This window comes from Aspergillus uvarum (genome assembly GCF_003184745.1).
Source record: "Aspergillus uvarum CBS 121591 unplaced genomic scaffold BO82scaffold_50, whole genome shotgun sequence".
NCBI lineage: Eukaryota > Fungi > Ascomycota > Eurotiomycetes > Eurotiales > Aspergillaceae > Aspergillus > Aspergillus uvarum.
In genome coordinates this window covers 187514-211452 of record NW_020291347.1, presented here as the reverse complement: position 1 = coordinate 211452, position 23939 = coordinate 187514, and the positions used below count along the sequence as shown (strand labels likewise).

The window sequence follows — 23939 nt, the reverse complement described above, 5'->3', positions numbered from 1 at the left end:
TCGCTTATCTCTCTTCCATGACCCAAATGCCGTGCTGTTATTGCAGGGAAAATGGAGGGTGCATAAGTACAATGCAGAGGTCTAATGCACGCCGCAACGGTTCCCAGCACAGAGAGTCGGGCGAGCCGCGGTCCGCCATGACGACACTCCAGCAGTGCGACAGGAACGGACTATTGACCTATGATCCGTCACTCAGGCGTTAAAAAGGTGGGGTAATATCCTTATTTACTGTATTCGAAGAAAAGACCATGGAACAAGGCAGGCAGCTGGAATTGCATTGCCAGGTCCGTCGAGCCGAGCAATTCCGGGCGCATACGCATGCGGACTTTCGGGCTTTCCGCTAGTTATCTGATCGCATCTGAAAGTCCCCCTTAGGGAAGGAAGAGAACAGCAGCGCCCTCGGCTTGAATTTCCTTGGAACAAGGTTCCATCAGGGGTTTGAATTACCACGCCTCATCGCTCGGATGAGCTGGGATCCAAGTGCTCGCGCGTCACTGACTTCTAGCCAAACCTCCAGAAGCAGCCCTGAAAGCTATCAGTCACGACTGGCTTGAAAACAAAGCATGTCTTGGACAAGTCTCCGTGCAGATTGGCAGAGCATAGACTCTTGCCTGGGACGATGCAAGCATGATGTTCTGCACCCTCGGCTACGTCAGTCCTTGTCAAAGAGCAGTTGTGCTAACTGAAATTGAAGGGTGCTTGAAGTCGGGGCAGCTTCTTGTCGTCAGCAACGCTCTCAGGTACAAAAAACCGAGGAAGGGAAAGGGGGAAAGATCAAGAACATTCAATACGGGTGAGTTCCAACAGACAGCAAAAGAGAAGAAATACAAAGTCAAGAAAAAGAAAAGGAGATAGAAAGAAAAATCATAAGGACAATCACATGGATTGTGGCGAAAGCTACACTAATCGAAAGCCAGGAAAGACAGAAACAGGAAAAACCCTGGGAAAAGAGGACTTACCAGAATGCCGCCAGCTTACAGATCGCACGCACCTCTCTCGACAGCTGCTGCACGATCTTCGACACCCGCTCACGGTCATCCACCAGGCAAAGGAAGGGATCATCCCCTTGCTCCGGGTGAATGCGCAGTGGCAGCGAGGCGGGATCCTTCGTCGGGCTGTGTTGAACCACACTCCGATCCCACGTGTAAACGCCGACCCTGGAGCACTTGGCGAGGAAGAACGCCCGGCACGTCTTGCGCGCTTCGTCCCTCATCCCCATCTGGGCGACGAGTTCCTTGACCTCGTCCAGCGACGGGTCCAAGCGCTCCTCGTCGCCCCAGGCGCAGAAGACGCGGATGAAGGGGTATTCGACGAATGACTTCACCGGCTCCTTCTCCACTTCATGCTCCTCCTCGCCTTGCTCCTCTGGCTCCTCCTCCTTGTGGGTGCTGTTCCAGATGAGACGATCCAGTGTCCTCGCGCGCTCGGGGAACGCCTCACGCACCAGCTCCGAATGGTTCCCGGGGACCAGATCGATCACCACGAGCGCACAGTCCGTCAAGCGCCAAAGGGGCCTCTGGACGCACTCCGAGAGCCGGAAGTATCGCACGATGCCGGTCAACGGGTACCGCGCGTTGTAGATCTCCGCCGCCACCACGTTCGCGGGCAGCGTGTCGTCCAGCTTGTCGGGTAGGACCTCTCCGTCGCCGGCCAGCCCGAACGTGTCGCAGAGCAGCTGCGCCCACAGCTCCAGGGAATGCCCGGGCCGGGGAATCCACCACTCCTTCTGTTGGTTTTCCTGGGCCTTGAGGATTTGCGCCCGGAGAGGCTCGTCGTCCCAGTAGTTCCCGGTCTTGGACTCCGCGGTGCAGATGCAGCGGCTGGGGACCGTATGTATTTCGGTGTAGGGGTTTGCGGACAGGACAGCCTTGGTGGAAGACATTGTGGGTATCCTTCTGTGTAGAGAGGGTTCAAACCGAGGTAAGAGGGTCGGTTGCGATTGTGTGCGTTGGAATAGGGGGTGTGGGTTGAGACCGGAGACAGGGATCAGTGATTCTATTTATGTCTACTTCATGGCCAAGACACATGCTCAATACGTTGGACTTGGAAGGCACTCGAATGAGGGAATTTGTTGGAGCTCTTCCGCGGAAGAGTCGAGAAGATCAAAGCGAGGTGGTCATGCTGGTTCCAGTTTGGGTGGTCATGAAAGGCATATCGGGAATCATCCTCGATGTTGTGTTGTGGCACCGATTGTCTTGCAAGCTTTCCTTGGGTCGTGAATGCGTGTCCCTGGACTTGAAGTTGACATGATAGGGTGGGCTTCCCGGTTGAAATGATCATATCTCAATTTGCCGATGAAGTAGGTGTCTTGAGAACATGATGAGACAGAGTGGTGGTTGCTTGTCAACTAAAATCTCGCAGGTCTGTTCAGTATAAGCCGGAAGATAGATTCATCTTGCCAACGAGCTCTCGCGTGCAGATCTATGACACTACCCTGTTTCGAGGCGATTGTTGCGCAGACGAGACAATGCATCATGAAGGACAATCCCTGCTCTAGGGAAGGGAGCCACCGGAGATGGATGGCTCAAGAACAAAGTCACCATCCTTTGCTCAAAGCACTCGAGCGCTGGCCTTCTCTCCTCTCCTCTTTCATCGCGCGTCAGTTGAAGGAACCTCAATGCAGCACAGGCGGAGATTGTCACGGAGAGGCTGGCTGGCAGACATCAATCTCTTTATACGGCGATGCAGTCACATGACTTCAATTGAAGGGTCGAGGTCCATCGATATGACCACGAGTGTGTCAGCATAATACAGCATCTGCAATGGGGTTGAGTTTAGAAGACTTGTTTGCATAGTCGAGCTCGAATTGACACAGCTCGCTTGGAAGCCGACTGATGTCGCAAGAAACCCTTGCCCAAATATTGGGATCTTTCATCACGAGGTACTGTACAAAATATCAATAGCTTCAGGAAACAGTGAATCTACCCAGAAGCAGATGCGGCGTCCGGGCACAGCAGCATCCATCCTACCCACAGCAACAATAACAATCCAATCATCGTCGACAAGGCTACTACACATACATCATCAATCATACCATTACCCCTACTTCACCAAGCCTTTTTACTCTATGCGCGAAAGCCAGAATACCCCTTCCCACTGCCCTTCCCCTTCACAGCCGAGGGCTTCAGCAAGGTGACCTCATCCCCAACCGACCCATCATCCCCACGAATAAACTGCCACTTGACCTCCGTCTCGCTCTTCACCGTCAACTTGCTGAACCCGTAGTGCACGGTATCCAGCACAGCGGTGATGTTCGTCAGCCCCTGGCCCTCGCTGAACTCACTGTGGCTTTCGATGTTGCCCGCCATGCCGTTGATGATGTGGGTGATCGACTTGCCGTTGTTGGCGATGTAGGTGTTGTTGTTGATGACGCTGGCGGTGTCGATGGTCTGGTTGGCGCCGAGGGGGTACAGCCGTTCGTACCAGTGGATGTGTCTGTTGCCTGGGTTAGGTGGTCTGCATTGGACGCGAAAAAGGGCTTACAAGGGGAAAAGGCGCCAAACTCACCCCGAGAAGTAAGCATCCACGCCATACTTGAGCAACAAGCCTTCAAAGGCCTCGCGCACGTTGAGCTGGTACGACGAGTACGCCGAGCTGTACATGGGGCGATGGCTCATCACGAACACCCAGGGGGTCTTCTTGCGGTCGACCTTGGCCAGGTCCTGCCGCAGCCACTTGTACTGCGCGTAGTTCTTGGTCTCCTTGTAGCTGCCGTCCACCGCGCCGAAGGGTCCGCTGTCCGTGATGAAGGTCTCCTCCGCCGTGGGGTGCGTCTCGTTGCCCTTGATATCCTCCGCGAAGGGCCACTCCGGGCTGTTGGCGAAGTCGGTCTCGCCGTCGATCGAGACAAAGTGCGCCAGCCCGTAGTCGAACGAGTACCAGAAGTTGCCCACGCCGCCGGTTTCTTCGCCGGGCATGCGGAAGCGGTGTTGATAAGCGGTGAAGTTTCTGGTTGCATCGTTTCGTTAGCGCTGATGATAGCAGAGGAGGTGGGGAGGGGCGCTCACCGCTGAGAAGGAGGACAGCTGTAGTAGTTCAACTTATCCTCGGCGGCAGTACCGTTGGCGATGTCATCGTTGAGGTACGCCGTGAGGATGTTGCCCGGCCCATCGAATTCCGCGCACGCGGCTTCGTGGTTACCCGGCATGACCATGTAGGGGATCTTGACGGTCACGTTGCTAAGCCACTGCTGCCACAGGTCCCAGTTGGACTCGTAGATGACGCTGACATCGCCACCCTGAGGACCGCCCTGGTTGGGGATCTCACCCGCGGGGAGCGGCTTCTTGTACTCGTCCGGCAGCGGCAGGTTCCCGGGCAGCTCCGTGCTGGTGCCATTGTAGCAGACGTCCCAGGAGGACTCGCACGCCAGGGTGCCTTCATACCAGTCATCCGCGTAACTGATATCACCGCCGTGCCAGGCGAAGGCCGTCCCCTCGTTGGCCGCCTTGATCAGCTGCTTCTGCGTGCCGTGCGCATTGGTATAGCCCATGTCATTCAGCACGGCGACGCTGAAAGAGCCCTTATCACCGGCCTCGCGCGCGGTCTTGAAGCTCAGCACCTCTGACGTGGTTGTGCCATTGGCGGCCGGGATCTGGTAGTAGTAGGTGGTCCCTGGCTCGAGGTTCTCCAGGCTGACCTCGTGGAAGTACTCGCTGCACTGGGTGATGATCTTGATCTCGGAGCAGGACGGCGTGCGGGCGTACCTAATCTGATGTTAGGGGATATTACGTTTTCCGGGTGAGAGCACAGGACAAGACTTGGATGCTTACGTGTGGGTATAACCGCGGGCCACCTTGTTGAGCTGGTGAGGGCTCTTGCCCCACATCACAGAGGGGGTCTGACCCAGCCCGAAGGGGGTCTGGTAGTGAATGTGCATACCCTTGGGGATGTACGACAAGGAGATGACGTTCACATTGTTGCGAGGGTTGGCGCTGGCGGGCCGGACAGCGGGGGGCTCAATCAGCCGCGGAAAGCCCTTTCCATTGCCATTGACAGTCGGGTCCACCCAGTCTCCCACGGGAACGGCCGGTCCAGTGTATGGATAGCGTTCGTCGGCGACAGGGCGTGCTTGAGCAAGCGTAGCGGAGAGGGCCACCAGCAGGGCGGATGCAGCAGCGGTCTTCATGGTCGCGTGCCTTCAAGTATCGACGTGGAATTGATGGTTTCAATTGGCGTGCATGCTCCTGAATTCGGGAGGACATGATCGCGGTCTTTATAATTTATCGCCGGCATGTTTATCGCTCAAATTATATGCAGTAGATAAGACGCCAAAGCAGGGCACGATACCACACGTGTAGGTCCCCCGAACAGCAATTGGCCAAGCCCGTCGGTTAGAGCAGGCAATCTAATTAAGCTGCAGTAGACTGGCCATAAAGACGTTAGTGTGGTCGAAAGCTGATAATGAGAAGACGATGGTTGGCGATAAACTGGCAGTGGAGAAGAATCAATCAAGCATTGCAGGTACAGAGGAAAAGACGGAGATTCCCGACAGTGACCATGTGCCTGCATTGCCCCCCGCCTATTGGTCGACAGTGTCAGGCACGACCGGTGGCCTGAGGCCTCGGGCAAAAAACACAACGCGTGCTGATTGGACACAAAAGAGAAGCACGTGTGTGCTGCATCAAACCAATCACATCGGCTGCCAGGTGGTGTGTGTAACATCACCTTGAACCAGGGTCTGAGGCCTGAGGCCGAAACTGCCACGGAGATGAATCAATTGAAGGCGCTCCTGCAGTAAAACCCATGTGAAGATGGATCCTGAGCTGGTAGCTACAATATTCCTATCTATTTTTTTTGTAAGCATCAGACAGTTTTGTATAGCACCAGTCTGGACTACCTTCACATGCTGCTTCACTCTGCTAGCTGATAAGACACTATTTTGTTATTTAGATCGGGTAGCTTGATTTGGGTTCTTACATCTTCCGACGAGATGGGATTGCCACGACTGTCCTATGCTCAGTGTGATATTGATGAGAGCTTTGCATCGCTCGGCCAAAAGAATGTCAAGACACTGTTCTAGCCTACCGTTCGCTCCAAAGAATCCCAATGATTCCTGTCAGATATACAAACCTCAGCTTCTCTAGTCCTTTTCTTCGTTTGTCCTATCAGTAGTCGTTGTGGCCAGTTCTGAGCGAAGTGTCGTTGCCGACGCCCGCAGCTACGATCTCGCCAATAGTCGCCTTCTCAAGGCGGTGCTCATCGACGAGAACGGACGCTCCTATGTATCGGAGCTTGACCTCGGCACATGCTTTAGAATCGACCTGGAGGAGTTGAAATAACATCGACGTAAGTGAATCACAACCTCGCTGCCGTCGTTGATCCTATCCCCCTCCTGACTTCAGCGACAAGAAAAAAGAAAAAAGGAAAAAGAAAAAAACCAAAAACCAAAAACAAAAACCACCAAAAGAAAATCCGCTACCGTCGAAAGAGTCCTAACCAATGACAACAGTTCCGTTGGTCTGGACAGTCCATGGAAAGTTCTTCGACCAGGTGGACGTGGACGACACGCCCTTTGTCCATAGCGATCGAGAATGGGGTCCGATGCTTTGCCTTTTGTATTCCTATTTCGAGCCATGGCAGAAATACCGAACGGGGCCGCATTCCTATCGACTCAACCTCGGCCGTCATGTTACGGTTCAGAATGAGCAATCGACCTTCACCTATGGTGAAAGCACGTGCGTTATATGCCTCGTCCTGCCGTTTGTTCTCTGCTGGTAATACGCTAACGGGTGTCAAAATGCGACAATGGCATGCCGCGACCACCGATCCGAGAGCCGTGGCGCCAGTACTTTAGAGATATTGATGAGGCGCGCGAGGTCGCCAGTTATACTGCGAAAGACTTTTTCGACGACCCCGGCGATGGAAGTGACATCGCCATTGCGAATGATTATAGCGCCCGGAGGGACTGGGAAAAGTTCGGTGCAGCCTTCTCGTCCAGGGCAGTAGCCATGAAGTATGGCGGCTACAGCGACCATGAACAGAATAAACAGGATACCGAGGACGACCGTGGCTGCCCTTTGGTAATGTGGTTACAGTCGGAGCTTGAAGCAGGTAACGTCCCAGGTCTTAAGCTAGAGTGATTATATTAGACAGGGTAGATCAAGGAAATGATTCAGAAAGCTGTCCGGTAGAAGAGGGCTGCGATGGATGCTCTATCGGGCGTAGCCTGTTCTCACTCAGACATATTGGGAGAGTGGTAGAGAGGAAGAACTTCGGAGCTCCAGCGACTGGCAAATACAATCATAATCAGTTTCCGATTCAAAGCTATTTCTTCTTTCATACTGCTTTGTGAGCATCCTCCCAGGCTTCCTGCTCCTCCAGACTAGGCTCACCGTCCTTCGACAGCCCGCAACCAAACAACATCCCATCATCTAGCGGGGGACTTTCACTCCCGCGCATCGCCTCCCATGGCGGGGAGGCCTGCATGCGCGCCTGAATCCACTCCTCCTCCGAGAACGTCGGCTCGTCGTACTCCAATCCTATACCAAACGGTTGAAGATCCTCCCGAAGTCGGCTTAGTCGATCCCATGGAAACTCCAGAACCTCATCGAGGAAATCCACATCCGGCCTGTATCCGACAGAGATCTTCTGGAGCGCAGCCTGCCTGGCCCGTGCTGCTTGGGCCAACCCCCGGATCCAACGGGCCTCGACTTCACCGAACGCGTCGCAGGAATCCAGACCATGGCCATCCCCGCGATAGTCTAGCCCAAGGGTCGTGAGACGTGGCGCGCAGAGAAGGGCATCCGCGTGGGCGGGCGTGAAGACGAATAGTGGTTCCTCTTCGCCCTGCTGCTGCCACGTAGCGCATCCTCGGATCTGCCACCAGGATAGCGTCAGCCGCTCTAGGGCGACAAACCCCCTTGTCTGGAAAAGCTTGCCTGGATGTGGCCCGTGAATGATGCCGATGTGGATGGTTTTCAAGGTGTCCTTGTGGGCGTTGAGCAATGTGCTGAGCTTGAAGGGATCCAGATCGCATTCCGGGTTCCTCTCACCCAGGAATGAGGCGTGGAAATGGATCAAGGCTTTGGGCCAGAGAATCAACTCTTGGGTGGCGGCGGAGTTCTCTTGGTAGTCTCGGATACGAAGGGTTGAAAATTGAGCAGTGCTCTTTATGCTAGTCGGTGGGCAGGACGGCCTGTTCGCCTTTCGTTCTGCGCTCGCAATGTGTCCCCCGGTTGGAAGAGCAACGCCATAAAGCTCCAGTTGGCGAAGACTGGGCATCTGAACACTCTTAAGTATGTCCCGCACGGTAAGACCTTTGAGATAGATACGCCTTAGATTCAAGCGCTCCAGTGCTGGCATGCTCCGAGAGGCCCTATGAACCAGGCCCCATGTTTGATCTGGGTAACGCTCCCATCCCCCGGAGAAGGTTAAGGCTCTGAGAGTGGTGATATGGGTGATGATATCATTCATGATATAAAAGTTGCGTCGGTGGATTAACTCGCAATCTGGAATATGGACATAAAGATGCTTGACACTCTCCTGACATGTTGGTCGACGCTGTAAGGCGGCAAACAGACTTTCTAGGGCTGTGCGCGAGGCCACACTAACCAAGACGTCACAATACAGCAGAGGAAGTACAACCTGTGTCAGGCGATGGCAGACTAAGACATACTTCCGCAGTACTCTGTAATCTTTGTAGCAAGTGGAGACAACGTTCTCAAAAATATAGGTCAGGATCTCTGCTGGAAGCCGTAGGAGCAGTGGCACTTTCATGACGAGCGGAACTGGGTAATTGGTCATTAGACCTGCAACTGGCGATTGGAGCTGCCGGCTGGCAAGGTTGCGATATGACTCAAGCAAGATATCTCATATAATGACACCGCATGCCATATTTAAATTCTAGATTCAGTGAGGCCTGGCTTAGGCAGTTACAGGGGATGCCTGGACACCACGTGACCACCCTCGTTCCTTGCATGGTTATTGCAGCAAGGGGGTGACTTTCTAGTGAGTCTCATTGTCGATAACTCCTCTGGAATTTGCTTTACCTACTTCCACTCGTGCAGTAACATGGAACAGTACCTTTAATAGAGAATTGGAAAGAATTTGTGTATTTTCATTTCCGAGTGATATATAACTTATCCGCACCCGTTAGTCGTCAGCCCCACTCACTCAATTGCACTACAATTGAATATTGGTCTTCCCTTGTTGTCGAAACATACTCCACGAGAATTCCTGACCCATCATTCACAATACTTGCCTTGGCCACGTACTTTTCGGTAATCACATTCACTAGATCTACCAGCGCCACCGCCGTCTCATCCTCCTCATCCTCGGTAAACGTCAAATTCCCCGTTGCAGTTGCCGCCGTCACACCCGTGAACGTAACGGACCCAAGTCCAAGAAAGACACCGTCTCCCCGCTACTCTGGTAGTCCTTGACAATCCACTCATACGACATGAAATTGAAGTAGTCCGCATAATCTGCCATTGAGGAGACATCAAAGCCCTTGAGGTACCTTGTAAGACGACTCAGTGAGCTATTCAAGCTATTGTGCCGTGCGTGACTTACAGTAGGAAGATGGCAGTGTGGCTATGATTCCATATGTGTCACCACACTGCTCTTTCAGTTCCTTTTGGAAAGACACATAGTTGGCCGTGTCCGCGGTTTTGCCTCCTGAAGTAAAATAAGATGCCCTGTCAGCCTGCGAGTGCAGGTACACAGAAACAAAAGTATTCTGCTTATCACGATCACTGACGGCTGGATATTCTCAGTCGATGTCAATCCCGTCGAAACCATACTTCTTCATGAAGCTGATGGCCGAGGTAATGAAGGTTGAACGTGTGCCGGAGAAGCTTACTATCAAGAAAAAGACTTCTCCTCCCAGGTCCCAGCCTCCCTCCTACAGAAATAAAGGTTTTGAACCCGTCTTCTTGTTCTTTAGGGTCGTAAATTCGGGCATGTATTCCTCATTGTTGGCGTACAAAGTCTCAATCTCGGAAGTCTCACTGTTTATTCCAGCGAAGGCGTCGTAGAGATGCTGAGAAATGCTTGTTAGCTTGAGCTATCTTCGCGAGGCTTAGGTGGATTGGGCTTGAGAGTACCGTCTAAGGTGCAACATCGATGTCCGAAGGGTGAATCACATCACATATATGTTGATAGTTCCAAGCCTCATAGTATCCTATATAAACCGTTTCACTGGAGGTGCCGGAGCAATCTCTGCGAGACTATGTCAGAGGCATACCGTAAAGATATTTCAAACGCTGGACTCACGGCTCGGTAAGTGCATCACAATTGCTCTGGCAACCAGTACCACAGACATCTTCTGTCGTTCCACAGAACCTGATCATATTGTCAGAGGGGTTACTAGATATAGCCAGGATATATCACTTACCCATAAGGCGAGCAACAGACATTCAACGGGCAGGTAGTGTTGGCGACCTCTGCATATGCTATGCAAAAGTGTCAGTGTGTCGATGCGTCGAGCACCAAGCGCAAGAGGGAACCACATACGTCCACACTCTGCTAACGCGTCACAAGTCGATATACACACATCATCGCCACAAAAGTCTGCTCCGAAGCCGCAATCGCCACTGGAGCTACAACAACCACTGACACACTCTGATGTTGAAGAGCAACTGCCGGATCCGACTGTGGCTGCGGATACCAACGTCCCCAGCAGTGAGCCGAGCAACAGCCCTCTCATCCTGGAGCCGAGAAATATGGAAATGGTGAGGAATACAAACGCAAAACTAGATGGGCGCCTGTAGCGTGCCCTCGAGTTTTAATTATGTTTTCTATCATATCCTTTGCCACTCATTGAGAGGCCATGCACCCCTCGCCTTTCGCTTTCGTCTATTGCAATTGAACGCAAAAGTCTTCGGGTCAGTCTCAACCTACATCTTTCTTTTTTCACACCCACTACCTCCATAACTCCCACTTTCATGTTGGAATGCAATCTCCGAAACTCGACCCAAGGACATCAGTGGCGCAGACTGTTGACAGGCTAAACTAGTCCTTGGGCGAAAGTGAATCGGCATAGGGCGAGCATTCGACCGTATATAGCGCTCACAGAAGTCTGACCGTGCTTTGATAGTGGATTTATGGTCCAGCCATGCTTGGCCTTTGTGATGGCCCGTGATTGAGTATCCCGTGGTGGCCTTGTTCTCATTCTCGCCACGGGCCAACTAACTTAGTGGTAACTAATCGATTGGTCAACTATGTTTTCGCACAGACTAGTTCACGATAGCAATGACTTTTAGAAATCAAGAGGGGCTCCCTGGGCCTTACTACGGAGCAAGGCTGACCATAGGCTAGCTGGCTGCTCCCCCGGGCCCGGGAGGTCCGGAACGCTCGATCCGGTCTGTCCAAATTGTTTCAAATTCCTTTGAAGGGACAGTATGGTGGGTCGGAAAGACCGATAAGGAGAGGCATGTGGTGGCTAGAGATACATCCGAAATTAGCCTCCATCCCTCTAGGGTTCGGCGCCGACTTCCTAGGCCGTGGTACCCTAGCGTGTGCTTTAGCTTTTATCTTCACGCTATGTTGTTGCAATGGACCAACTAAGCTCGCTAAGCATCCAATTGAATCTATTCTGACCTGACATCCAGGGTCGACCCTGTGGATAACGACGCAATTTCGATCGCAAAAGCAACCATTGACACAGTAGCCGGTAGGTCTGAAGTACCGAATGACGCTAAACGGCAGCGTTCAAGGCCTAACACAGGTAGCTTTTGCGAATGAACTTCTTTGGGGTCTAGAAAATGACGACCTGATATCGGTGTCTGCTGCAATGACGATCACCTGGTCGAAAATGAGGAAGCCGGTAAATTCGCCTCACCTCGGTGTAAGCCTGGTTTCAACATTGGCTAAACACTACGGTCATGCATAGATCCCCTCGTGTAAGACAGTGTTATCTTCCCTGACATGCTGCCCATCCCAGCTGGGGATGAGTGTGACGGTCAGTTTAAGAGCCATGATGCAGGAGACGGTCGAGTCTACGAGTAATGTTTTGACTATCTGTCCGGGATCGTTGCCGAAGACGGACCCAGAGGAAGATTATAAGCCCATCTGGGGTAGTCACATTGACCAATATGACACTGGCAGTTTGACCGGGATCGAGGGCGAGTATATAAATCTTATCTTGGCGATATCGGCGAGGTGACTCTGCTCCACGAGCTAACGCACACCGTGTCGTTCTTTGGCGCCAGCGGTGTTCTGGGTACGCATTCTTCTCTCGTTTTCTCTTTATCGTTTCTGGGTCAACCCTGCAATGCCACTTAAGTACACCGCTAATCACTTCCTTCTGTCATGTTTGAGAGGATGTGTTGACCGCCTACAACGAGGATGCCTACCTATGGGATAAATGCTTCGATCTGGCGAACGCGGTGAAGAATGCTGGCAAGTGTTATCGAAGGACTCCCGATATTGCTCCTTGGTAATAAGACTAATTATGCTATCGTTTTCAGAGACATTTGCATTCTTCAGTGCCGATAATAGTGACCCTGAATATATTAGCTCACCTCAACAAGAATCCCAAGCGCTGATTAGAAGAATTGGCGTAGGTATATACTTGGATCAGTGCAATTGGAGAAGTGGAGTATGCGAGAATCCTGAGGTTGTGGATTGAAAGCAGGGAGTATGAAGACGTGCCGCTGAAATGGACGTATTTAATGCTCATAGCAGTATGGCAGTAGCAGCAGTTTCCCTCAGGGCTCTGTTGAAACAGTTGTATTAGTCAGACAGACGGAACAACATCCGGCAAGCTGAAATTCTAAAAACCAACAACATCATCACCCCCTAATTTTGCCTCCTTAGCCATTTCTCTGTTCCCACGGTCCCTTTGTCTCCTCTAAGCATTACACCGAATCTATGGGATATAGTACACTACCCAGTGAGCTACACCGGCTCATCGCAGAGTTTCTCGCGGAGTTTACGGATTCAGAGGATGCCTTCAATGCGCTAGCACGCACCAACCGTACCTTTTACATGCAGTACAACCCCTTGTTGTACAGATACCACCTTGCAAGTCATTCCAAGCGCCCTTCAGCACCAGCACTTTACTGGGCTGCTAAGAATGGAAGACATGATACGCTAGTCCGGCTCCTCGACGCGGGCGCAGAGCTATACCACCCTCGAATCTGGCAGGAGAAGCCAACGTCAACCGGGTCGACTGGGCTCCGGCCTTTACATCCAGCCCGACTTGCTGCCGAGAAGGGTCATGCTCAATTTCTCGAGGCCATTTTCGATTGGGGGCAAGAGGATCCGGAGAGTGCCAGAAGCTTTGGTAGCCGGCTAGGTAACCGGGGCTACAGTGTCCTTTTTGCGGGAGCAGCCCTTAACAACCACCTGCCCGTGGTGCAGATTCTGCTAGCCCGTGGCGTTGACCCCTGGGATAAGTATACTTCCTTTCTTCCTCAGGGCGTGCGACTGCAGAAATTCAGTTCGGAGCTGCTACAGGTGCTTCTCGAAGATGCTAAGCATCGAGAGCATTTGCAGCCCTTCACCACCTGGGAACCTGTTCACATGGCATTACGGTATGCAGTGGAGCAGGCCAAGGATATTGAGGCGACCAAAATAATTCTCACAACCGGGGTCAATGTTAACTTCCTCTATTCTGATGACCCGATGATTGTGGTCCGGCGACCTTTGCATTACTGTCACCAACCAGACTTGTATCGGCTCCTACTTGAGGCGGGTGCTGATCCAAACATCGAAAATAATGACAGATGGGGGGCTCTCTCCTCCGCAGTAGGAAACTGTCACATGCAGGCCGGCCGATATCCAAGTTCGGCAGAAGCAAAGTGTCGGCGGTGGGAGAGAATTCAGCTGCTGTTTGAGTACGGCGCAGACCCCGCGCGAGCCGGGGGAGGTTGGGCACTGCACGGCGCACTACGCGACGCAGATTATAGGCTGGCAGACTTTCTAGCCGACAAGGGGGCGAGAATTAGTGTCGCTGAGCTAGGCGATGCGGATCAAGCTCTCTTACATCGCGCAGTGGGGGCACGTGAGTGGGAAACTGTGATGGAACTTACTCCAGTCAATTGGTCTATGGCAGGATATGCTGGTCCAGGTCTGATGAAAGACGCTCGCAATCGGACTTTCCCGTACGTTCCACCATCCAGCAGACCACTTTCAGCAAGGCCCAGAATTTGCAGGATAAGAGATCCACCGCATATGGAAAACTATATCGGCCACTCAAAGAAAAAAAGGGTACGATACGACTAGTGTAACTAGTTTGTATACTCCAATTTGTTACTTATACAAACTTATACAAGCGTGCACAAGCGTGTACAAGCATTCACAACTATTGAGATTAGTCCGATGTTCCCCGTCCTTACGGCGGACTAGGGCAAGAACTGCTCCACTACCCATACAACAACGACAAACGGCGTTTCATATTAACCTGCTTCATCAAAGACTAGCATGAATGATAGATAAAAACCTTTTCCTCTTATGAACACAAAGTATCAATCATTTTCATAACCGCGCTCGTCCGTCCTGGTGTCAAGAACCTCAAGGATCAGGATCATGCAGTTCTACCCCATTGGCCTTTCTTGTCTCCTGGCCCAGGCCGTGGCATCCTCCCGACTCCAGAAACGATGGCTAAACGGGGACACTGCCACTGGCACCATCGATCCGGACGTGACAAGTGAATGTGAGTATTGGGCCAACGACATATCCGCGACCGACACCTGTGCGGAGCTGGAGACGTACTTTGATGTCACTGTCGCTGAGCTTCATGCCTGAAATCCCTCGCTGCTGGAAGACTACTGTGTGCTGATTGAAGGATGGAGCTACTGTGTCGAGGGCCCGGCCGTAACTGTTACCGCGGCTGCGTCCATCACGACGAATACCACGATTCCCGTCGTTATTTTCACCGTGGTGACTGATTTTGTGAACAGCACGACCCTCGCGGCTGCAACTGCTACATCTGAATCGGCCACCACTGCCACTCCCACCTCGACCGCCACCGACTCGGGTGGAGTGCCTTCACCAATGCAGAGTGGTCTCGTGAGACGTGCAATACGTACTACTACGTGAAATCAACAGTCACTTGCTACACGATCCAGGATCTGTACTTGGATTTCACACTCAATGAGTTCTACACTTGGAACCCGTTAGTCTTCCCTGTATCCTTAGACTTGGCGAGAACAATCCAGATATAGGAATGCAAGGCTGACTAGATAACATCTTTTCAATTCCATCTCCACAGGCTGCGTCGGTTTGGGGCCAGGCTACTATGTCTGTGTTGGGGTAACCAGGGGTACTTCCAGCATTGTGACTGCAACGACGACCGCCTCTGCAACTTCGTCCTCCCCATACCAGCCTCAGCAGACCGGTCTTACATCGAAATGTGAGTTTCCCCACTACACGAATGTGGCCATGTTAAGGTACATCTGCGCAGGACCTGACCGTCAGGGTTAATAGTAGGCGATGATTCTTACTATGTAAACGAGGGTGACGACTGCACCGCCCTCCTCGAGGAGTTTGATATCACCATGGCTGAATTTCACGCCTGGAACTCTGCGCTGGGGTCTGACTGCAACAAGATGGAATATGGGTACTACATCTGCGTGGGCGTTCCTGGTACATCCTGTCTTTTCAGCTCGACCTCCATGGGGTCGTAGGAGGGACAATATTCAGTACTACAACAACGTCACAACCCAACTAGGCTCCAACGCAACAACGACAGTCAGGCAGTTTAACCCCCACCACTAGTACCACCACAGCCTCAGTTACCAGCGCATCCACCTCAATTCCAACCACAGCAACCACAACAGCAACCACAACAGCAACCACAACAGCAACCACAACAGCAACCACTACAGGCCCCTCCCCAACCCAAACCGGTATCACCACCAACTGTACCACTTACTACGAGGCCACCGCCAACGACATTTGCTGGTCGATCGTGACGGAAAAATACGCCTACCTCACCGAGGCGGAATTCCTCGACTGGAACCAGGCTGTTGGGTCCGACTGCACCGGTCTGTGGGCAGGCTACTATTACTGCGTGGCGACGACCACCGCCGCCCCCATGCCAAACACCATTGACACCTGCACAACCTACTACCTTGTCGTCGAGGGAGATAGCTACTATTCGATCGAGCAGGCGTACGGGATCTCAGCCGCCGATTTTGTGGAATGGAATCCCGCCGTGGGGAGCAGTTGTGCGTCGCTGTGGAAGGGGTATTATGTTTGTATGGGTGTCTGATTTGACTACCTTGGTGGATTTCGAGTTCCACAGAGAGTTAAGGTGGAGCACAAGTGTCAAGAAATGTGAATAGTACATTGGGTGGAAAGCTGCCTGTGCAATCTCAAGCTGTGGTAACATAGTCGTGTGTAGGTTCCGCTCGAAGGCTCTGGTGTACTATGCTTTTTTCAGTCCTGATGTCCGTAGCCGCGTCTGGCCGAGACGATCCAGTCGACCTTCTAAAGCACCCGAGCAGACACCGTGAGCGTGTGAGAGGCTATGATTCAGTCAATTTGAGTTGCAACGGCTGGGTATTTTGGGCTCATAGTCGTGACATCAAGTCATCAATATGCTACATTCTCGTCTCTACGTCTGGGTATCATCTCCTTGTACGCCGGCTTAGTGGCTCCTGCAGGGTAAGACAGATACAGATCGATTCACCAAAGTAAAACGTGTTATCATCTTTACCATTCACTCGGTTCCTTCCTTGACGCAAATAAAGCATATTCAATACGGCGAGAGAGAACTGTAACCGTCTATCGGAGAGTGTGCGGGCAATTTTTCCACAGTGGCTGCAGGACATACTCGCATAATGACCGCCGAAATGTAAGGTCGCTCCATGTCAGGGTCAAGCTTGTCGAATCGATGGCAAATGGACTTCGTAAAGCTTTCCCCAAACTGCCTTAGTCGGTGGTCCCACTCCCGACGTGTGGCTCAATAAATCTAAGCATAATCAAGTCTCGTTATGTATCAACTTTGGAATTATTTTTTATGGATTCCTTGATAATCTTGCTAAGTAAACTATTCAGAAGGTTTGCATGAAGATGCAATGACGTAGATATTGTAGCCCCTCGTCACACAATGCAGGTATCTATTGGATTTACCAGAAAATCAATAAATCTGGTCCGTGTCATCCTCATCTCCAGGCCTCTCTCTAAACCGATTTCCCTTTTCACGTCGTTCTCGCTCTCGAATCTGTGCATGAGCCTTGTTTGGACGCCTCTTCTGACCTAAGGATTGCTCAGAATCCTCCCCATCTTCAATATCGCGATGTCTTTTATTCAGATTCAAGGCCCAGTGCTGCAAAACACCATCCCCATCTTTGATGGTAGCCAGCCGCCGGGCTAGTTCCTCCACAAACGCCACACTCCGATGACGGCCTTCTTCGCAACATATTGTCACTACAATATCGACATCTATGCCGTCGACAGCGGGCTTTCCGCTGGCCTGAGAATCCAGACTCCGGCGCGTATCAGTCTGTGAGGCGTCCTGTCGAAGATCTTCCGGCTGCAAGGAATACAACGACTGTGCGCAGCCTTCTTGGACCGCATTGACTATCTCCTGTTGGACCTTGACCAAGACGGCCTCGACTGCATCATTCTGGAGGAACTCTTTCTGCAATCGCCGCGATAGGCCGGTTGCGTTGACCCGCAGATGGCGGGGTGGGTTGGGCAAATGTCGAATGTTGTAGGCTAAGGTTTGCCGATATCGGACCTCCCGAGACTGTTGTATCATAGGCCCGTTGGCATGACCATATGAGATAAGTGAAATCCGAACTGATGTTGTACGGCTGAGAGGGGGCTCCATTGTAGGTGTCAGTAATATGGTCTTGTTCTTGAGCAAGTATCAAGGAGATTGCAGGAGTCAGGGGAATTGTTGTTTTGTTGCTGTGAGCCATTCTTGGTAGTAGCTTAGTCAGACAAGTTTAGATAAATTCACGTAAGCGCTAAGCAAGTCGCTATACAACTAGGTAATCTACTTTGATCTTAACGAGATTTACTCACCGTGACTCGCCAATATATCCCATAAGATACCAAGATCCGTCGGCTAAGGGTGTCATGGTAGCTACTCCCATGCCCCGCATCTTCATCGTGGTTCTCCCACGTGACCACAGGTAGTCGCAAGGTGAGACAAGTAGCTTCCTTAGGGCTATTTACTTCTTGCACTCATTCCTGGCAGCGGCTAGAGCATTCCCTGTTCGCAATATCCACATCGAATCCCTTGCATACAAAGCTTCGTGCGTGATCAACATTATAAGAATTATATTATCATATCATCCTATTAAAAGGTCTCCGGAACTAAGGAGATACTAAGTTATGACCCGTATTTCAACCGTAATCCACCTGACTCGGACCGACCTGTGCATGTTTCCCAGGTACTACACATTGCTCACTGCCGCTCAAAGCCGAACCTGCCAATGTCCACTCACAGAACCGTCTGCATAGCCATCCAGAGTCCGATTCACCGCATCCACGTCCAACCCCTCGATGACCGACGATTCCGTGGGGACGAGTTTCCCGGCCTCCACCCACTCAGTGACCCGCTCCCACAGCGGCGCCGCCGTTGCGGGCCGCACCGCCGACAGGCCGAACACATTCAACGTCTCAAAGCCTGCAGGCTTGGGCGCGGACAGCTTGGACTCGTCCACGGGCCCCGTAGGGAGCAGGCGAGCCAGCTTGCCCTTCTGGGTATTCGACAAGGCCTCGACGCCGATGTACTGGTTCTCGGGAGGATTAATCGCGTCGTAGACGTAGACCAGATCATCCCCAGTGATCGCCCGCACCTCCGCCGCGATCTCGGCGCCGGATTTGTGGGCGCGATCAAGGACGTGCGTTGCCCCCAGGCGCTGGGCCTCGGCTGCGCTACGGGCGCTCCCAACCACAATGATGCGGCCAATGCCCGCCAGCGCGGCCAGCTGGATCCCGAAGCGACCCGTGTTGGAGCCTCCTCCAATGATCAGGAGCGATGTAGCGTGGTAATCGAATCCAGAAGTGGAAGCGGTCGTCGCCCAGGGCGCCGGGATCCCCAATGCGCTGTCGTCGAATAGGGCGACGGCGGGGGCCACCAGATTGGTCGGTAGCGTGGCAAGTTGCGCGTCGGTGAAGCCAGCCGGCACCTTGGCTGAGTAGCGGGCGTCGAGAATGGCGTACTCCTGCAGCCCGGCCGTGTCGTTGCTGTTGGCGAGGGTCAGCCCGGCTTGGCCGACGATATGGTCCCCCTCCTGGTAGCGGGTGACGTTGGGACCGAGGCGGGTGACGACGCCGACGACGTCCGCGGCCAGTACTGCGGGGAGGGACTCCTGGATGAAGAGGCCGTAGTTGCGCGACTTGGCGTCGTGGGGGTTGAGGCCAGCCACGGTGATCTTCACCAGGACTTGGTTCTCCTGGGGCTCGGGAATGGGCCGCGTGCCCTTGGTCAACGGCTTGCCGATCTCCGTCACCAGCAGCGCGGTCTGGGTTTGTTGGGACATTTGGTGTGTAATTATGGGTTCGCGTATGGATGTAGAACTTTAAGTCACAGTAGGGGTATAGTGATGATTATTCTGATCGAGAGGTAAGTTGCTTGCTGGATGTGTTATCTGTAGTGATGAGTTGTTCTCCTTTATACAAGTGGGGAACCCTGCATCAGCCGTGATTATCAATCACTCAGCGCGCGCCCCTGCTTACCAAGCGGCATGGGATCGTGCCTTTCGTGGTCGAGTTTACAAATTCATTTCTAGTAGGATCTCCGATCATTTTGAAAGAATAATCAAAGCCTTCTTTGTCAATCGAGTTGTACTACATTGCACGAAAATAAGATCTGACGTGCTCAATGGCGTGCTTGAATACCAGTAATATTCGCCAACACCATCGTAACCCGCGTCATCCATGCCAAGGACATGATCACGCCTGGGCCGGCTGCCCCAACACTGTCCAACACACCAATTATCATGATAATCAAGCTTTATCTGTTCAAGCACAATGATTACTTCTCCAGGGCATCAAATGAGTATGGGACAGGATTTTGAAATCCCGAGTCACGATCGGAAGGAAGCATAACAAAAAAGAGACCAATCCTCATGCAGAGTGAGCGAAGCCATAAACAGGTGTGGAATGATAGGTAGTACAAGCCTGGCCTCGAATTGAACAACAGAACCTGAAGTTATTACCAACTTTGTCTGGAACGTTCCTCGCGGAAGACATTCACATCATGCCTCTCGTGGATGAGCTCGACCCATTCAACATTCAAATCTTCACCCCCGATGGTACCATAGAGTCTCGCCTCGCCTTCTGTGTCTCTCTCTCCGCAACAAGCACTTTCTCCGCATGGATCGAATCCAAATAGATCCGAACCGCCCGCAGTGTCCCGCTCGCGTCAAACTCGCAATGCCACGAGTACTGCTGGTCGTAACTCAAGCCCAGGACCTTGGTGGTGGTGTGGACCGCACGGAGCTCGACTGCCGCTCGGCCCCGTCCGTCACAGACAATACTGTCCAGGCCCCCGGGCATGATGAAACAAGGGCCCGGCGCCGCGATCAGCGTCGAGTTGGAGCTCCAGATCTCGGCGAGGAAGGCGGCCTTGTTCCAAGACCCGGAGAAGGGATGCTGCCCGGTGATCTGCCATTTCGAGTCCTCTGGCGCCGCGAGAAAGAATTGATTGTGGCCCGTGGGGTAGTCGCGGAGTTGGAGGAAGAATTGGTGGATGTCTTGCGCGGTTGGGTACCCCATTGCTGTGTGGATGGTTGACCTTTTTCTTTTCTTTTTGTTCGCGAAATGAACTTTAGCAAAGGGAATCGGTCAATGTATTTGGCCCTTCTCTAACGAGGTTCTTTTGCTTGATTACTCACCAACAGTATGGGGTGATTGGAGCAGATGGGATCCGAATGGATGCTATCGCTTTTGTCTCTTCTGAACTGGCCTCCCCCCTACCCAACTTATCTTTGATATATTGTTTCCCCGGCGAAGTGAGATAACAGCAGTCGGTCGGTCCATATGTCAGCGCGGACTGCCTTCCGCGTCCTCTATTTCTCAATTTCCAGGACGTTGATAAGCAGCAAGTGCATTTGCGGGGCGCAACATGCCCCTCCATATCCCGCACCTCAAGTCAGCACTAGGGCACCGACAAAGTGCGTAGGTCGCGGAGCTTACAATAATAGGCACAGTACTCCGTAGTCGCCTCCCGCTTCCGTGCTTACCTTACCCACTCTAATTCTATACAACCCGAGGACCAGTTTGGCCCATTGGCTATGTGCTCTCCTCCAGAATACGAACAACACGAAGAAAGCCCACGAGAATAATTGGGGCCAAAGAGGGCTACACGGCCCGTTTGCCACTTCGAGATATCTTAGAAAAGGAGAGATATTGATTCCTGGCTTTGAGAAGATGCTGGATTAGTATGTAAGAGGGCTACTGTTCGCATGTCATGCTTGGTAAGAAGGGCTGGGCGCGTGGTCAGGTCCGTTAAGAATACTGCCGGCCAGAATTCCGCCGTGGCAGAGCCCTAACTTGTCCGCCACTATCGTATCCATGTCACATTGTGGATCTTTAGTATGTGACTTCCATCTCCGGAGATCATTAACTGAGCCTCACAGTAAATGATCATAGGTCATACAGCCAAAGCTGGTGGCATGTGCGTCTTTACCACTGTCACCGTTAGGACTCACTAGCAGAACGCTGAGCAACCCGATCCTCGAGCGAGTATAAAAGAGAGAGAGACAGAGAGATATCTGTAAGTGCCCATCGACTGATACATGACTGGCATGAATCATTCTATTTTCTGCGTGCCCGAAGATAATAACTTAGAACGTCATTCTTTCTTTAACCAGCCGAAGCAATAGAATATGGGTTCCATCACAAATCCCATCACTGGGGCCGAAGTCTTCCATGAAATGCTGCATCGGCTCGAGGTGAAAGCTGTCTGTGAGTAAGACCCAAATGTTTCCAAAATAACGTGCTAAGCGTGTATACATGATGTCCAGTTGGGTACAATGGCGCGGCGGTCGTCTCGATCTTCGACGCGATCTACCAGTCCCCGTACTTCACCTTTGTGCTGCCACGTCACGAACAAGGGGCCGGCCACATGGCGCAGGGCTACGCCCGTGCCACTCAAAGTCCCGGCGTAGTCCTGGTCACCTCCGGTCCCGGCACCTCCAACATGGTTACCCCGGTCCTCGACGCCGCCATGGACAGTACTCCTCTGGTGGTCTTCTGCGGGCAGGTCCCGCAGCAGTATCTCGGCACGCACGCATTCCAGGAGATCCCGACTGAACAAATTATGTGGCCGTGCGCAAAGGCCTGCTTCACCGTCACTTCCGTCGAGGCTCTGCCCCCCATCATGGTGGAGGCGTTTCGCACCGCAGGGAGGGGTCGACCGGGTCCGGTGGTGGTTGTCCTCCCGAGGGATATCTCAACTGCTGCCCTGGACAGAAGTGAGATGCACAGGGCCATGATGAGTCTTCCTCTTCCCCTTCCCGCTGGGCTGAACGCCTGGGGAGGGACCGTGGGGACCTCGAGGATAACGGATGAGCAGGTAGCAACGATTGCGGAGATGATCAACCAGTCCGAGCGACCGGTGATCCTCGCCGGCCAAGGGGTGGTGATATCACCTCGTGGAGCGAGGATGCTAAACGAACTGGCTCAGACGGCCACGATTGCGGTAACAACCACACTTCCCGCGCTGGGGTGCTTCAATGAAGAAGATCCGAAATCTCTGGGAATGGTCGGCCAATACGGCTCCGCAGCCGCGAATCTAGCAGTTCGGAAAGCAGATCTTCTGCTTGTCTTCGGCGCGCGACTCGACGATCGCGTGGTCAGGGATGCCAAAACGTTTGCCCTGAAGGCGAGGAAGTCGTTGCTGGCGGAAAGAATAGGTGTGGTCCAGATCAACATTGACGAAGCGCATCTGAACGACGTCATCCCCGCCGGGGAAGCCGTGGCCTGCGACGTCGGTGATGCGATCTCTCGGGTGTTGCCACGGGTTCACCGTCGCGCATCTAGACCAGGTTGGATGGGGCAGCAATCCACATGGAAGGGACTCTACCCATTCAAGTACGAAGAGGAGGATGGAGGAGGACAGATCATGCCGCAAGCAGTCCTCGAAGAGCTGGACCGCCATCTCAAAGGCCAATCGAAGCCGGTGATCATCACAACCGGGGTCGGCCAGCACCAGATGTGGGCGACGCAATTCCTCCGGTGGACTAGGCAGCGGAAGATTATTACCTCGGGCTCTCTGGGCACAATGGGGTTTGGTCTTCCGGCAGCTATTGGCGCCAAGGTCGCTCGTCCGGATGCCCTGGTCATCGATCTTGATGGCGATTCCTCTTTCTGTATGACTATGGAGGAACTGCTTTCCGCCTCGCAGGCGGGCGTCGACGTCAAAGTGATCGTCTTCAATAATCAGGAGCAAGGCATGGTCACAGAGTGGCAAACAACCAACTGTGACAAGCGATATTCTCATTCCCATCAGTCCAACCCTCGTTTTGGTGCTTTGGCGGAGGCAATGGGCGTTCAAGCGAGAGTTTGTTCATCAGTGAGTGACTTGCCGGGGAAACTCTCCTGGCTGTTACAAACAAGGTCTGCCGCTTTGTTGGAGGTTCGTGTCGCCAGCAAGCTGCGACAAGTGGTCTCGTTCTCCGATCTCAAATAGTCCTGACTCGAACATTGTGACTTGGGCGATGGGTTATAGATTATTTGTGGAGATGCCGAGCTGTATAGAGAGCTGTTGCAGAGTTTATTCTGCAGGTTCGATAGCCCGCTAGTAGACGAGGGCTTTTAGACGTAGTTTAGACGTGATCCTCTTGTCCTCATAGTTCTGCTACTTCGCTGATGATGCCGCTATGCATCACTAGTGAGTACCAGACATGATCTGGCGAACCCATTCATTGTGTAACCGCCCCGAGGGGAAAATGTATAGAAACAATATCAACAGATTCTTTTTGTTGCGAGAGGAACATCCATCAAGTCTCATAAAGCCGCGTGGAATGACGGCGGGGAGAAGCACGAAATCACAGGGGTTGGGGAGACAAGAGGATGTCTCGGGGTTTAGT

At 52.7% G+C, this 23939-nt stretch overlaps 12 protein-coding genes across 12 annotated transcripts; 6 read left to right on the top strand and 6 right to left on the bottom strand.

The window, feature by feature from the left end:
• Positions 1-501: 501 nt before the first annotated feature.
• Positions 502-1882, bottom strand: BO82DRAFT_367181 (uncharacterized protein; the record flags this gene model as incomplete). Its single annotated transcript, XM_025637070.1, has 2 exons — positions 502-658; positions 960-1882. The coding sequence occupies 2 exons, from the start codon at positions 1880-1882 to the stop codon at positions 502-504; spliced, it is 1080 nt and encodes a 359-aa protein (XP_025489252.1).
• A 1183-nt stretch (positions 1883-3065) lies between these two features.
• On the bottom strand, positions 3066-5369 carry BO82DRAFT_394208 (purple acid phosphatase family protein; the record flags this gene model as incomplete). The annotated part of the gene is made up of 4 exons (XM_025638724.1): positions 4770-5369; positions 4008-4703; positions 3508-3948; positions 3066-3435 (listed from the first exon to the last, which is right to left on the bottom strand). The coding sequence occupies exons 1-4, from the start codon at positions 5123-5125 to the stop codon at positions 3066-3068; spliced, it is 1863 nt and encodes a 620-aa protein (XP_025489251.1). The 5' UTR covers positions 5126-5369.
• A 42-nt stretch (positions 5370-5411) lies between these two features.
• On the top strand, positions 5412-6278 carry BO82DRAFT_367179 (uncharacterized protein; the record flags this gene model as incomplete). Its single annotated transcript, XM_025637069.1, has 3 exons — positions 5412-5608; positions 5890-6001; positions 6084-6278. The coding sequence occupies 3 exons, from the start codon at positions 5412-5414 to the stop codon at positions 6276-6278; spliced, it is 504 nt and encodes a 167-aa protein (XP_025489250.1).
• A 160-nt stretch (positions 6279-6438) lies between these two features.
• BO82DRAFT_404712 (uncharacterized protein) lies at positions 6439-7079 on the top strand (the record flags this gene model as incomplete). The annotated part of the gene is made up of 2 exons (XM_025639446.1): positions 6439-6674; positions 6794-7079. The coding sequence occupies 2 exons, from the start codon at positions 6439-6441 to the stop codon at positions 7077-7079; spliced, it is 522 nt and encodes a 173-aa protein (XP_025489249.1).
• Positions 7080-7437: 358 nt separating this feature from the next.
• BO82DRAFT_261689 (uncharacterized protein) lies at positions 7438-8634 on the bottom strand (the record flags this gene model as incomplete). Its single annotated transcript, XM_025630933.1, has 1 exon — positions 7438-8634. A coding segment is annotated over one exon (1197 nt), but the record flags the coding sequence as incomplete, so codon positions are not given.
• Positions 8635-11371: 2737 nt separating this feature from the next.
• Positions 11372-12380, top strand: BO82DRAFT_404710 (uncharacterized protein; the record flags this gene model as incomplete). The annotated part of the gene is made up of 6 exons (XM_025639445.1): positions 11372-11454; positions 11550-11611; positions 11670-11785; positions 11882-12066; positions 12150-12160; positions 12259-12380. The coding sequence occupies 6 exons, from the start codon at positions 11372-11374 to the stop codon at positions 12378-12380; spliced, it is 579 nt and encodes a 192-aa protein (XP_025489247.1).
• A 371-nt stretch (positions 12381-12751) lies between these two features.
• Positions 12752-14321, top strand: BO82DRAFT_356850 (ankyrin repeat domain-containing protein). The gene has a single exon (XM_025635847.1). It carries the CDS (start codon positions 12811-12813, stop codon positions 14164-14166), a length of 1356 nt encoding a protein of 451 aa, XP_025489246.1. The 5' UTR covers positions 12752-12810; the 3' UTR covers positions 14167-14321.
• A 148-nt stretch (positions 14322-14469) lies between these two features.
• Positions 14470-16156, top strand: BO82DRAFT_434530 (LysM peptidoglycan-binding domain-containing protein; the record flags this gene model as incomplete). The annotated part of the gene is made up of 6 exons (XM_025640950.1): positions 14470-14635; positions 14708-14952; positions 15012-15058; positions 15204-15295; positions 15373-15565; positions 15661-16156. 6 exons carry the CDS (start codon positions 14470-14472, stop codon positions 16154-16156), a joined length of 1239 nt encoding a protein of 412 aa, XP_025489245.1.
• Positions 16157-16925: 769 nt separating this feature from the next.
• BO82DRAFT_146632 (uncharacterized protein) lies at positions 16926-17747 on the bottom strand. The gene has a single exon (XM_025630124.1). The coding sequence runs from the start codon at positions 17720-17722 to the stop codon at positions 17027-17029; it is 696 nt and encodes a 231-aa protein (XP_025489244.1). The 5' UTR covers positions 17723-17747; the 3' UTR covers positions 16926-17026.
• A 314-nt stretch (positions 17748-18061) lies between these two features.
• Positions 18062-19601, bottom strand: BO82DRAFT_356849 (zinc-binding alcohol dehydrogenase family protein). Its single transcript, XM_025635846.1, has one exon. The coding sequence runs from the start codon at positions 19383-19385 to the stop codon at positions 18315-18317; it is 1071 nt and encodes a 356-aa protein (XP_025489243.1). The 5' UTR covers positions 19386-19601; the 3' UTR covers positions 18062-18314.
• Positions 19602-19668: 67 nt separating this feature from the next.
• On the bottom strand, positions 19669-21008 carry BO82DRAFT_356847 (uncharacterized protein). The gene has a single exon (XM_025635845.1). It carries the CDS (start codon positions 20620-20622, stop codon positions 20140-20142), a length of 483 nt encoding a protein of 160 aa, XP_025489242.1. The 5' UTR covers positions 20623-21008; the 3' UTR covers positions 19669-20139.
• Positions 21009-21352: 344 nt separating this feature from the next.
• BO82DRAFT_146586 (thiamine pyrophosphate-binding protein) lies at positions 21353-23646 on the top strand. The gene is made up of 3 exons (XM_025630123.1): positions 21353-21622; positions 21720-21813; positions 21873-23646. Exons 2-3 carry the CDS (start codon positions 21735-21737, stop codon positions 23537-23539), a joined length of 1746 nt encoding a protein of 581 aa, XP_025489241.1. The 5' UTR covers positions 21353-21622; positions 21720-21734; the 3' UTR covers positions 23540-23646.
• The last annotated feature ends 293 nt before the right edge of the window (positions 23647-23939 follow it).

Coding starts and splice junctions, on each gene's coding strand:
- BO82DRAFT_356850 (XM_025635847.1), top strand. CDS start 12,811: ATGGGATATAGTACACTACCCAGTGAGCTACACCGGCTCATCGCAGAG.
- BO82DRAFT_146632 (XM_025630124.1), bottom strand. CDS start 17,722: ATGGAGCCCCCTCTCAGCCGTACAACATCAGTTCGGATTTCACTTATC.
- BO82DRAFT_356849 (XM_025635846.1), bottom strand. CDS start 19,385: ATGTCCCAACAAACCCAGACCGCGCTGCTGGTGACGGAGATCGGCAAG.
- BO82DRAFT_356847 (XM_025635845.1), bottom strand. CDS start 20,622: ATGGGGTACCCAACCGCGCAAGACATCCACCAATTCTTCCTCCAACTC.
- BO82DRAFT_146586 (XM_025630123.1), top strand. CDS start 21,735: ATGGGTTCCATCACAAATCCCATCACTGGGGCCGAAGTCTTCCATGAA. Junction 21,814..21,872: donor GCTCGAGGTGAAAGCTGTCT/GTGAGTAAGACC, acceptor CATGATGTCCAG/TTGGGTACAATGGCGCGGCG.